Source organism: Lissotriton helveticus, chromosome 2_1 (assembly GCF_964261635.1).
Source record: "Lissotriton helveticus chromosome 2_1, aLisHel1.1, whole genome shotgun sequence".
Taxonomy (NCBI): domain Eukaryota; kingdom Metazoa; phylum Chordata; class Amphibia; order Caudata; family Salamandridae; genus Lissotriton; species Lissotriton helveticus.
The window spans coordinates 97,740,839-97,753,306 of record NC_136059.1 but is presented as its reverse complement, the minus strand read 5'-3'; the positions used below and the strand labels follow the sequence as shown (position 1 = coordinate 97,753,306).

The window sequence follows — 12,468 nt, the reverse complement described above, 5'->3', positions numbered from 1 at the left end:
GTACATACATACCGTTTAGCATTTCCTAAATAGCGATTCCTTAAAATTCGCTATTTAGGAAATGCAAAATTGTTTGATGATACATATGGCCCTTAATTTCTGCCAGTGCTTAATTTGAGCCGTTGGTGCTCTGCACCAGCACTTCATTGGCAACACAGCACTTATGACAGTCTGCCACATGGTGGCGATGATTGTCTAATTTAGAAATGAGCACAACAGTTGTTTATTAATTTCATGTACATGATTAATACCTGCTGCCAAAGCCATTCTAATAGCTTCGGGGGCCTGGAATAGTCTGAATTGTCCCCCCTGAAGACGTGTGATGGTTTTTTAGGTCTCGCCTGTCGATGCGCATGCGCATCGAGCAAGCGAGACTATAGGGGCTCATCGACTCTTTATCTAACTTGCAAGGAATCGTGGCGATTCCTTGCAGTGCCCGTGACTTTTAAGCTCAATGCGCATGCGCATTGAGCTTAAAAGCGCGTGCACAGCCGCCCGCATTCCTCCGACACCTTTGAAGTGAAGCTTAGCTTCACTTCAAAGGCCCGGCTTCCACGGCCGCCAGGCCACATCAAAGGCTTCCCCAGCACTGCCCCGCCCATCAATCACCCTCCCACTGCCACCCCCCTCCCTCTCCATATGGTGCGCTCTGCCTCAGGCCTCTGAGCCGTCCCTACGCTCCCCGCCCACCCCCATCCACGGTCATTATATGCAGACATGAATGTATTGCAACCTCTAATCTAACAACAATAACGTCTTCCTTCTGTGCAATGAATGCCAGCCTAAATCAGGAGTGAGAGGCATGCCACTACGCTGCTTTGCTTTCTTTCCATCTTCTAGAAATTGCAACCATTCCAGTGGAAAACAGATGAAATCATGCGTTTCTAACGCACCTCCCGAGAACATCTAGGCTCCTTCACACCCACATGCCGCTCTCGCTCTCCCCGCTCCGCCCCCTCCCCTTCCCGCCGTGTCGCATTTCTCCTCCCCCCTCCCCTCTCTTCCCTCCGGCTTGTTTGTTTATTTGACCCGCTCCGCCCCCTCCCCTTCCCGCTGTGTCGCATTATTTTGAGGATATATTTAATCCCTATGCGATCGTATTTATACTGTTTGGACCTGATTTTACAAAGTTTAACTTTTTCTGATACTAAAATGCATTTGTTCTAATATGGATTAAAAAAGCATTTGTATTCCCTGCAGCTGCACCATGAAATTAAAAAGGAAGTTATTTTGTGTTCCATTTTGCTCTAGAACTCTGAGCAATTCACGCGTGACCGGATATGAGGAGTTTCACGGTCATTATATGCAGACATGAATGTATTGCAACCTCTAATCTAACAACAATAACGTCTTCCTTCTGTGCAATGAATGCCAGCCTAAATCAGGAGTGAGAGGCATGCCACTACGCTGCTTTGCTTTCTTTCCATCTTCTAGAAATTGCAACCATTCCAGTGGAAAACAGATGAAATCATGCGTTTCTAACGCACCTCCCGAGAACATCTAGACAAACCTCAAAATTTTGAAACATTCAGGTAAATGCTTCCGACTGAGTTTCACCTAATAGGCTTATATCCATTAAGAATGTTTCCAGTACCACAAGCATTTCTCAAAGCTTTCCTTCATATCCCAAGCAAGCCACTAGAACCAAACTAAAGCATAAATACTACAGAACACAACAACTCGGGCAGCTTAACCCACCGAGGGCCTCATACTTCATTCCTCATTAAAGAAACTGCATTGGCTCCCTATCAAGACTTGGTTACATTTCAAGACCATGACCATAAACTATTAAGTTTAACTTTTAAGTTCTTGGGTTTATTTAAAACACCTCATCTTCCAGCACACCTTCGCAGATCTGCAGGAAAACATCTGTTGAGTCCCCTAAATGCACCCGCTTTTTACCTTTTTGAGGTTTGAGTCCTCTAAATAAGGCCCCATTCTGGCTGATCTGTGAAACTGGATAACGTACGCCATTAAGCAAAGTCCCCTTTAGCACAGGCGCAGCTTGGAATTTGACAGACTGGCAGGCCTCAGATTAAGGGTGCCACAGGTATAGAAAATAACATTTTTATTTTTTCCATACAGAATAAAAAGCATCATCAGACGTGTCGTGTCGAAAGTAACTGCATTTAGGAGGGTCAAATACAGAAAGCAGCTACTCATGCATGCGATCTGTGAAATGTGCCCACCCTTACGGTGCTTACTTTGCATTTTCTACACTTTCTCCTACCCGTTCCTCTTGGCAGGTCGCACTTCTGCTTGTCTTTCATCACCCACCACTCCCAACTTCCTTCGCCCCCTCCCCCAAACTTTCCCTAGCACAGACGCACACAGGTTTAACCACCACTGTAGATGTTTCAGGATTGCAACACGTTTCGCTGGTCACAGCAATATTGCATGTAAAATTAGAACAACCTGCACTCCACTGAACAAGATTTGTTTTTAATGTCACTCATGAAGTCCTCTTATGTATCATTAGTAGTGCACGATCGGGGAGAAAAGTTAATGTTTCCCTCCATAGTGGATACTTCGTCCTCCAGTTTTTTTCAGCATCACCATCTTGCCTTGTCCTTTTAACTTGTGAAGCAGACATTCAGTACCGTCCACCACCTGTCTTATTTCCAAATCTACATGCAAAGAGGCAGAGGCTAACAAAGTAAAATATACAAGAGCGCAAACTATGTTGGTCTTCTGCGTAGATAGGGGCTTCTTGAGAAGCGCGGTTAATCCTTACTTTACGTCAAGGGAAACCATTCCTCACCCACCCTCAACACCTCACCCTAACTCACAATCACCCTCACTCACCTCACCCTCACTCACTCTCACTCACCCTCAACCCCTCACTCACCCTCAACCCCTCACTCACCCTCACCCTCACTCACCCTCAACACCTCACCCTCACACAGTGCAATAGGTCTCAGAGGATTTTTAGTTAAAGCTTTTACAATTGTTTATGGCTTTTTTGATTTGTAATTCTTTAGCATTGGCTACAAGAAATAAAAATGCTAAAGATTTACAACAAAAAACCCATAAACAATTCTAAAAGCACTAACTCTAATGCTGCGAGACCTATTGCATTTCCAATGCTTGTAGTTGTGTTGGTACTGTCATTGGTGTCGTAGGAAGGGACAATAGATGGTGTAAGGTGTACTGGGCTTCTGACGCAGGCCTGGGCACTTATTGTTTTACAAATTAAGCACTGATCCCTGCCCTTTAGCATCTGCTGTTTCAGACAAATGCCTGGCTATGCCATGTAAAAGGGCCCTATGGGGTCTAGAATGTGCATGTGAAAGCACATGAACCCTTATGGGGTCATCTACAAAGGTGTCAGTAATGTTTCATCTACATTCGTGCACACACACACATTGGGACTTTCGTCATCTAATAATAAAGAGTAGCCTGCTCTAGAATAGCAGTTCAAACTGCATTACTGCTGTTTGTTTGCATTGTAAATAACAGGCAAGACTGCTCCTCAATTTAATGGTGCTGGGTATACGGCCCTTGGAAGGATTAAATGCTAAATTGGCTGTCTCAAGATTCAAATTATTGCATCGCAGATCACTAGATGCCAGTAGTGAGTGCTCACTGAGCCATTTTGATGGTATTCATTTATGTGTGAGCATGACTCAAGGGTAACATGCACAAACATGCATGATGTGTGCACATGTATACAGGTCACATACATTCATGTTTAACTCTGCAGCTGTGTATCCTACTCCAAATATATACATAGTATGTACTCGGATGTGCAGAGTGTAATATGGGTTATGATGCCTCTCTTCTCCTTGAACAATGGCAATAAATAGAATATTGCACTCTGTGCATCTGCATGTATGGTTTATGCCAATGGTCGCTCTAATAAAATGCACAAAAACTACATTTGTACCAATTCTTTTTTACTAAATTGTTTTAAGAGATCGTGTTATCCAAGATCTTTTAATTTTACTCAAATTATATATACAATTAATACTTAGCTATAGGTGCTTTCTCCAGACATCTTCAAATATCAGTGTGTTGCTGCGTCATCCCCCCCCCCCCCCCACCACTCCACAACACACAGCGTGGGCCAATGACCCAGCCCTGTACTTGGCATTCTGCCAAGTACACTTCTGTCTAAAGAAATAGTCCTCTTGAATGTCCGGAATGGTGTTATTTTTTTTTTTAATTTTGTGTATTTTTGTTTATTTTGCAAGAGCCCCGCAGCTCTCCAGACACTGACTGAAACAGGGCTTTCACTGCAGCTTGCAATGCGTAGAACCCAACGCCCGGACCTTCAAATGTTGTACATTTTTTAATGGATTTTAATCCCATTCAAAGATGGCTGTCTATGCATACATCTTTAAGTGGGCTTTCAATCCATAATCCCATTCAAAGATGGCTGTCTATGCACTTTAAATGGGCTTTCAATCCATAATCCCATTCTAAAATGGCTGTCTATGCACTTTAAGTGGGCTTTCAAGCCATACTCCTATTCAAAGATGGCTGTCTATGCATACATCTTTAAGTGGGATTTTAAGCCATTAAAAGACGGCGGCCCTGCACTGCATACACATGCAAATTCACACACGAATTACCCTTTTTGAATGTTTCCATGGCCATTTTTGAAATGTTTTCATAATGTAATTATTTATAATAGCATTATAAAATCAAGCACATACAAAGTCAGTAGGCTGGCATCCATCGCAGACCTATTAGCTTTGCTAATCTTTGTTTCATATTAGCTTTGCTAATCTTTGTTTCAATTGTTTATGCCCATCCAACATGTGAACGGCCCCATACTCAATGATTAACGCATGCTTCAAGTCCTGAGATTTCCATCCACTGTGCTACACCACCCGGGCACCTGAGCATAATAGAAGCCGTCTCTTCAGGGGCTGTGGCCCAACTCACAGCTGCTGTACACCAAAGCTGCGACCAACGTCAAGTGCTGCACTGCGGTTTTTGAAATCCACATTATGCTGGAGACTACAAGTTGCGCACGTGAGCCAGTAAACACCTACTGGGGCATACCATCCAAAAGAAAGGATGTATGACGTTAGAACGCATACATTGACAACGTGTACCTTTACAACGCGTTCGTAACAACGAAAGTTGTTACCACGCATTGCGCTGGGGGGCGCAAAATTGATTAATTTAATTTACTATTCCAACACCAGTCCCCGTGGATAGTAGGGAAGGTGTTGGGATAGTAAATTAAATCATTTACTATCCTTGAGCGCCCCCCAGTGCAATGCGTGGTAACAACTTTCGTTGTTACGCCCGCGTTGTAAAGGTATTCCGTGGTAATGCTTGCGTTCTAAATGCTGCATACCAAAAGAAACATCAAAGTTGAAGGAAGTGTCTCTAATACAATGATGACCCCTCTGGTCCTACAAACGTCTCGTTGGCCAGTTTTTTTAAACGTTACTTAAAAAGGACTGCCACCCTGCTGCTGGCTAGGCGCCCATTTTTGCTACATAGACCATAGTGGTCCTGGGACCGTAGACAGCATGAAACCCAAAATAGGTAAATAGATGGAGGCTACAAGGTAGCTGAATGGTGACAAACATTTATCTAGCTTTAATGAAGCAAGAGGAGGTTTAAGAAGCAGATGGAGGAGGTTTCACCTGAATACGTTTCCAAGACCCAGAGCACCGCCCACTGCTAAAGAGGATTTGAACCTATGTCACTCGTAAACACAGTACTCCCATCTTACTGGTGTAATGTTCATTGTCCAGGCCTTTCTCTTTGGTGCAGTGTTAATGGCATCTTCTCCTTGCTCTATGCTGAAGGCTTCATCAGTAGGCGGCCATCCGCCAGCTTTCCTCCTGGAGCACCTGAACCCCACATGCCATTGGCATTGCTTTCCGAAGATCAGATGTGCCAAGTCTCCAGTCTTGCTTCATGTCAATGGTTGAGTTGCTTTCCGTCTCTTCAGGTTTAGATGCTTGTGATGCCGCACTGTCCTCTCTCTGTGCCAAACCTTGAACCGCCCACCCCAAGTATCATTGCAGCAGCCGGCACCATAAACACAATAGCATCTTTCTTTTGTAATGTTGTTTGGATGATTTTGTAATGATTGCATTGAATGCTAAAATAATATAATGAACCATATTGTGAAAATGAAATGCAATGTGTCTTTCCAACCACATCACAGCATGCCACCGGGCCATGTGGATATTGTTTATAATCCCAAATAGAAATCACACCTTAAGATGTGTGATTTAATTTTACATATTTGCTCACGTATGTTACTTTCTGTCTGACATTTGTCCACAAATAACACAATACAGTCTTCGATATTATTTCGAATATTGCATTTCTCTTTACCTATTATACTTTTTTCTTACTTAGCGAATGTACTGCAACCCTGAGAAAGTTCATTGACATGTGAAGCCTGAGCGAAACACGTGTCGGCATTCACATGTTCTGATTCAGCCAATAAAATCAGTGAATGTCAGGTTTATCATGGATAATCATTTGTTATGTGAACAGTGGAGTGTGCTACATTACATCTTTTCAAAACCTATATGTGTATCTACTTATTGTCCATCAGCACAGCAGAACTTTAGCAAAACAGAATGACATCACCGCCCCACCCTCCCGCACCCGTCTTGTCCTACATTACTATCCTAATGCTGCACTTATCCCTCGAATGACTTAAGGTGGGTTCTCTTGTTGACTCAAAATGCCCCTTTCATCCTCGGGCGGTGTCTGCGCCTGTCCATATTATCCAATACCACCGACCCACCTCTGACATGGCCTACTCTTTACAAAGGGAGAGCGTGAAGCATCCAGACCCAAAATAGTCTGTAAGTGGAAGAGGAAGGGAGCCTTCCAGCAGGGCTTTGTAGGGGCTTCCTGCCATTCACCAGCTGTGCTGGAAGCCCCGCCCACACCCCCATCTTGTATACTGAAAGAATAGGCGCGGCTTCCTCCACGGCCACTCACTCTGGCTCCAGAAGGAAAATATTTGAAGTACCATATCCTGGAAAAGGGGCATAAATAACATGCTGTGGAGCTAAAGCCACTCCATGGACACCTCAGACTTTGATTTTTGACCAACGCACAGCGGCTTTAAGATATGCAAACTGAATAATCCCTTTACAGTTGTTTCAAAGATTAGACGCATGCGCATAGCTGCTGCTTCCATCTGATGGTAAAACTCAAGTTATTTCTCCATGACTCTGTATTGGTTAAAATGAAGTCATAGTTTTGATCAGATGTGGATAATTTCAGCCTTTTATAATCTAGAGGTGTAAGTCTCTGAAGTCCAAATCCCCAAACTCATGAGGCCTGTTGCACAGCATTATTCCTTGGACAAAATATTGATTCCTGGGTACCTTTTTGGTCTTCTATGGCCCTCTGGTATTATAGCCTTTCTTTGATTTAATCTCAATATTTTGGAAAAAAGACAGCCTTCTCAGTTTCAAGGCGCACCTTCTCGTTGGGTGGTATCTTGAAATCTTGTCTATGTGATTTTTTAAGTTAATCACACTTAGCCACATTTAGCCAAGCCCCACTCACAGCTGTTTCTACATTGCTTCACCTAGTTGTTTTTCCAATACCACTTTAACATTTTTGTTAATCGCAATAGTGTCATTCGTTGCTTAATGGAATGATGATATTAATGTGTTTTTATATAGCACTTCATACCACAGTTTCTTATTGTTTCTAAGCACCTTAAGTAATATGTTTGAGTCATGCCTAATTTAATGGTACTGAGTTTATCGACCTGAGAATGATGAAAGACCGACTTGGTCTAGACTCATAAGCTGCAGCCCACATCACTATTTCTGCTTAGCTTGATGAGTCATGTTTGCAGCTTGACATCCTGCAGTAAAGCGCTTACATTTCTTTGACAAGTCAGAACAATGTTTAACGTGGTATTGTCTGTACATATGTCAAACTCTGGTGCAGTATCACAAGTGCAAATACCAATTTTGATGTCAAATTTCAAACAGGTCACAGCTATGGGAGTTTCCAGTCAAACAACCAGAACTCTATGTCTATTTTTCCTTACAACGCCTTCATGTGTTAGGGCTTTCCAGCCAATAGTGCCGCATAGGGTGATGATCAAGAGAACTTTGGGGTTGCAAACCTTGGTAAACAGCAACAAAAACTCTAATGCTATTATTATACCCCAATAACTCTAATGCAGCTCTTGGAGCTTCCACATTCGTAGTCTTTAACCGCATCGGTGCGGCGCATTTTCCCGCTGTGCGCTGAAGATTGCGGAATCCTGCGGTTCATGACGAGCTCAGCTCGTCATGAGCGTACGAGAGGTGTAACTCATGACGAGCGCGTCGAAGAGGCTAAAGAGCAATAAGATGTCACATTATCCAACCTTTGGCATTAGATAGCCCCACCCTGCACATGGTTGAGTTGGATCTGATATGCACAAGACTCTACTGCAAGCTACCCAAGGTGGTTGAGTTTGCGATGAAGTCCGCTAGCACTGGGACCACGGGCTACTGCAATAGACACCACGTCTATCCATTGCGTCGTCTTCATGAACGTGCTGCGACTCCATGCAGCGGAAAGGGGTTCGCGAAATAAGAGGTGTAAGAATGAAAACTTGTAATAACCCATTGTCAATTGGTACCAACTATTCTATTTTAATTGGATAGCTATTGGCACGGCACAGCTCCAAACACACCTCAGAAACCTCTCTTGATATTCCAGGCCTCAGCTCGAACCAAGGCATAGGCCTACCAACCTAGTCAAACACTGCCCAGCAAACCAGCCCGTGTTGATGTCTCGCCGACTTCTTATAAAGATGACCTTAACCCACACACTGATCACATATGGATTTCCATTTCAAAACCCAGCTTGTTATAGTGGGATCCATTTATCCCCTATGCCCCAGCCTCTAGTTCTTTCAGGATTTGGTGTGAGAACACTTCGCCACTGGCAGCTGAAAAGGAAATTGTTCCGTAGAACGTGTCGCTATTCTACAAATCTCTTTTCTTTTATACATGGTTTTTGTACCACTTCCTCTTCAAGGAGTGAGAAACGATGGGGAAACCCAAGCATTTACCTTATTTCTTCTAAAAAGGGGCACATCCATATCTTGGATGCCGGACAAGCGGAAGCAGAAATGTGACCAGGGTTTAAAGACTTCCTTACAATTCTGATCTCAATGGTAGGGTGAATTTTTGCAATGCCGTCAGCTAATAGTAATCTGGAACATTTTAAGTTCTTTACCATATGTTTAACACTGACACACAAATTGTGTTTGGTCCTGTGTGGTAAGCTGCATGTATGCAGCCCCATGACTTTCCTTATAGTCATACACATTTATTCTTTCTTGTAGGATAATATAGTTAATTTCTGAGACCTACCATCTTGAAAAACCCTCTTAACAAAAAAGTTTATATCTAACTTGTCACATGAGGGCCCATTTATTACACCACAATGTCTTCAGGCACAATATAAGGTCCTTCAGAAAGTTTGCTAATGTCTTCCCTCACACATCGCTTCACCACCACACAATCTGTACTACACCAATAGACGGTTGTACTAATTTCCTATCGCATCCTTATCGCAGATTTAGCCCAATTAATTTCTTATCCTTCATATTCACAAACGAGCTCATACAGCATCACATAAGCATTATTTATGCCCAGGAGTTTAGAGTAACACATACATTCTATCCATTGATAGCTTATGTTATGATCAGTTCAGTTGTCATACTATCCCTTGCCCTAATGGAACTAATATTTCTTTAAACTTTGAGATTATAGGCCCAGTAATCGATAATCGAATATTTGGTCTCTTGGAAGATGTCACATGGGAGGCCCATTCTTCGGCAGATATTTGAAAGTCAGAAGAAGACTGTCAACAAAACTAAGGGTTTTTTGAGGGAGCCACACTTGTGGTAGAGCGGTGATGGCCTTCGAGGGCTGAAATCCCTCCGCGTATCCAGCCCTGGGCATGGCTCCCTCTTCCACCTAGATTATGGAAGCAAGTGTGCCCTACCGCAAGATCAGCGCATTGTATGCCAGCAACATGCGTATCTTACCTGGCTTGAGCCGACATAGAGAATGACGAGTTACTCAGGTCAGTGTTCATCAGCCAATCTTCGATAAACACTTTATAACAAAAGTGGAGGGGGGGATGAGCCACATAGGGTTATTTTAGGCAGTTTTACAGCCAACAGGACTCATATCAAAATGGCTACCTCCAGGTTTCATTATTTCTTGAGCCTGACGTTAAAAAAGAGAACTGGATGGAAGGGGCCTTGACATGAGGCCAGTAGGAGCCATGACACCAGTTTTCTGAAAGGTCTATAGCTATTGCAAACAACAGTATCCTCTTACAAATTCTATCAAGCAGAGTAATTGTGCCAACAGAATTATTGCAAATAGACAACACACTATCACAAGCAGAGTAATTGTGCCGAAAGCTTGCAAACAGACAATGTATTGATGCAACAAAATCACATAGTCAGAAATAAAAATAAAAAGCATTACAAACTAAGAGAAATGAGTACAGTAGCCCGGGCCTGTATGAGCTGGATTTAGTGTTAGGCCCAATTTAATGCTACACAATGAGATTGCAGAATATTTTAGGCCCATCAACGTCTTTATGTGCTTACCTATTTGAAGGCTGTTCATGCTGGTGTCCAGTAGGGTTGACATCTTGCCTCACCAAATGCTACAAAGAAAGAACATACACATACAAATTAAATTAGGGTGTATGCTTGAAGAAGTTAGTGGTAGCATTGAAAATATCCTATTTGTCTGATTACGTTTTTTTAAATTTCCCCACACATTATTGATTATCTTGTATTTTATAAATGTGTACTGATGAGCAAAAACAATGGAGAAAACTAATTTTCAGCATTTTATAGTTGTCTAAATAATGTAAAAAAAGAACAGACTTTGTATCAGACTAGCGCCTGGTTTAGAGTTGGGTGGTAATGGGAAGCCCTATGACTTCTGTAGTCAGTGCTAAATGTGGCGGATAGGCTCTGCCACATAAATATTATGATGGAGGAAATCCCACTATTCAATTCTCCTCCAGATTCACACGCCCTGTAGTACGATAGATGTTCACTTGGGAATAGTATATTTTGCGAGCTTTTGCTAGGGTTTTCTTAATGGAATTGTGATATGTATAGACATCTACAGGACAGGATAGGATGTGGCCTAACGGCTAAAGTGGTCAACCTCGAAGCTGGGGAACTGGGTTCGAGTCTCGGCCAGTAAGCTCAACATCCAGTGATTCTGGGCAAATCACGTAATCTCCCCGTGCCTAACAAAACAAGCATTTGGAATGCAATCGGTCTTACATTTACGAGAGTTTGAGCTGTTGGCCATGCAATAGCTTAAACTCTCGCAAATGCGAGAACTTTTGCATTGCAAATATTCGTTTCTTTACTCGCGCCCATGCAGCACTTTCACATTCATGGAGGCCACGCCCCTTTCTTTACCAAGGTGGTACCAAGGACGGACTAACAAGCCTAATAAGGAATTATAAGCCAGCGTTTACGAAGGACAATGACACAAGGTAAATAAAAATGCGCGCGGGGAGTGGGCGGGGCTTCAAATCCATACTCCAATCCTGCGTGCCTCGCAGAAGCGCAATCGCTGCCCAGGCTCGCCCTAAAAAATTAGTGTTTCCTTCTGTAACCCAACTGATGCTCATGCAAAGCGCTCTGATTCCTTCGGGTCAAGTTCACGCTATATAAAACGAAAACTAAAACAGATAGATTACATTGAATCAATGCCTGTTGGTGCCCCAAAGCTTCCTCATGGGTAGTAAGCCCCATATAAATGCAATTTCAATTCAATTCAAATCTTTGAAGCTGAGAGAGCCTCAAAGGGTTAATGTTCACTGGAGGACCTGGATTTGCAAGGCAGGAAGACATAGCTGAGAAATGATCCCGAAGCCAGGAAACAATGCTTCCAAATAGCAACAAGAGGGAAGTGAACACATGAGACATTCTGCAGCAAGTCACCTGGGAGCAGAGCTAACTACAACCTCTTGCAGCCAGGGAGAGGCCCCACAATGCGCTGCAGATGGAGGGAGCCGGCAGCAAAGGCTACGCTAACAAAGGCGCTGCATAATGAAACCCAGCTCTCTGAGGTTACAGCGAGAGGGAGCCAGCACTGGCAAAGCCAGCATGACTGCCTGGAGTATGTTGTCTTTTGCAATCACAGTGCGCATGTCTGAGCATTCGAAGGGGGAAAAAGGCCTCTTTCAAGTGGCGTGCATTTGAGCTGGACGTGACTTTAAACAAGTAGATAAGTTAGAGATAACTCTAACCACTAGTATATGTAGTAGACCTTTGTACTCTCTACCATTCCTATGTGACTCTTAGAGTTTATCCATTTGTATCTCTTTCTTGTGTGACTCTACAGCTTGTACATTTGCAATTTTTTTCTGTTTCTATCTCTTCCTTGTGTGACTTTACAACATGTACATTTCCAATTTTTTCTGTTTGTTTCTTTTATGTAACTCATGTAATTCTAAGTCCTTATG

At 43.0% G+C, this 12,468-nt stretch overlaps 1 protein-coding gene across 1 annotated transcript in view; it reads right to left on the bottom strand.

Moving 5' to 3' along the window:
- HSPA12B (heat shock protein family A (Hsp70) member 12B) overlaps positions 1-10,640 on the bottom strand; it is a 220,093-nt gene extending 209,453 nt beyond the window's left edge. The window contains exon 1 of the mRNA XM_078674545.1: positions 10,580-10,640. Within this exon, the coding sequence (XP_078530671.1) occupies positions 10,580-10,622 (43 nt within the window). The 5' untranslated portion in view covers positions 10,623-10,640. The remainder of the gene's footprint in view (positions 1-10,579) is intronic.
- Positions 10,641-12,468: the final 1,828 nt, after the last annotated feature.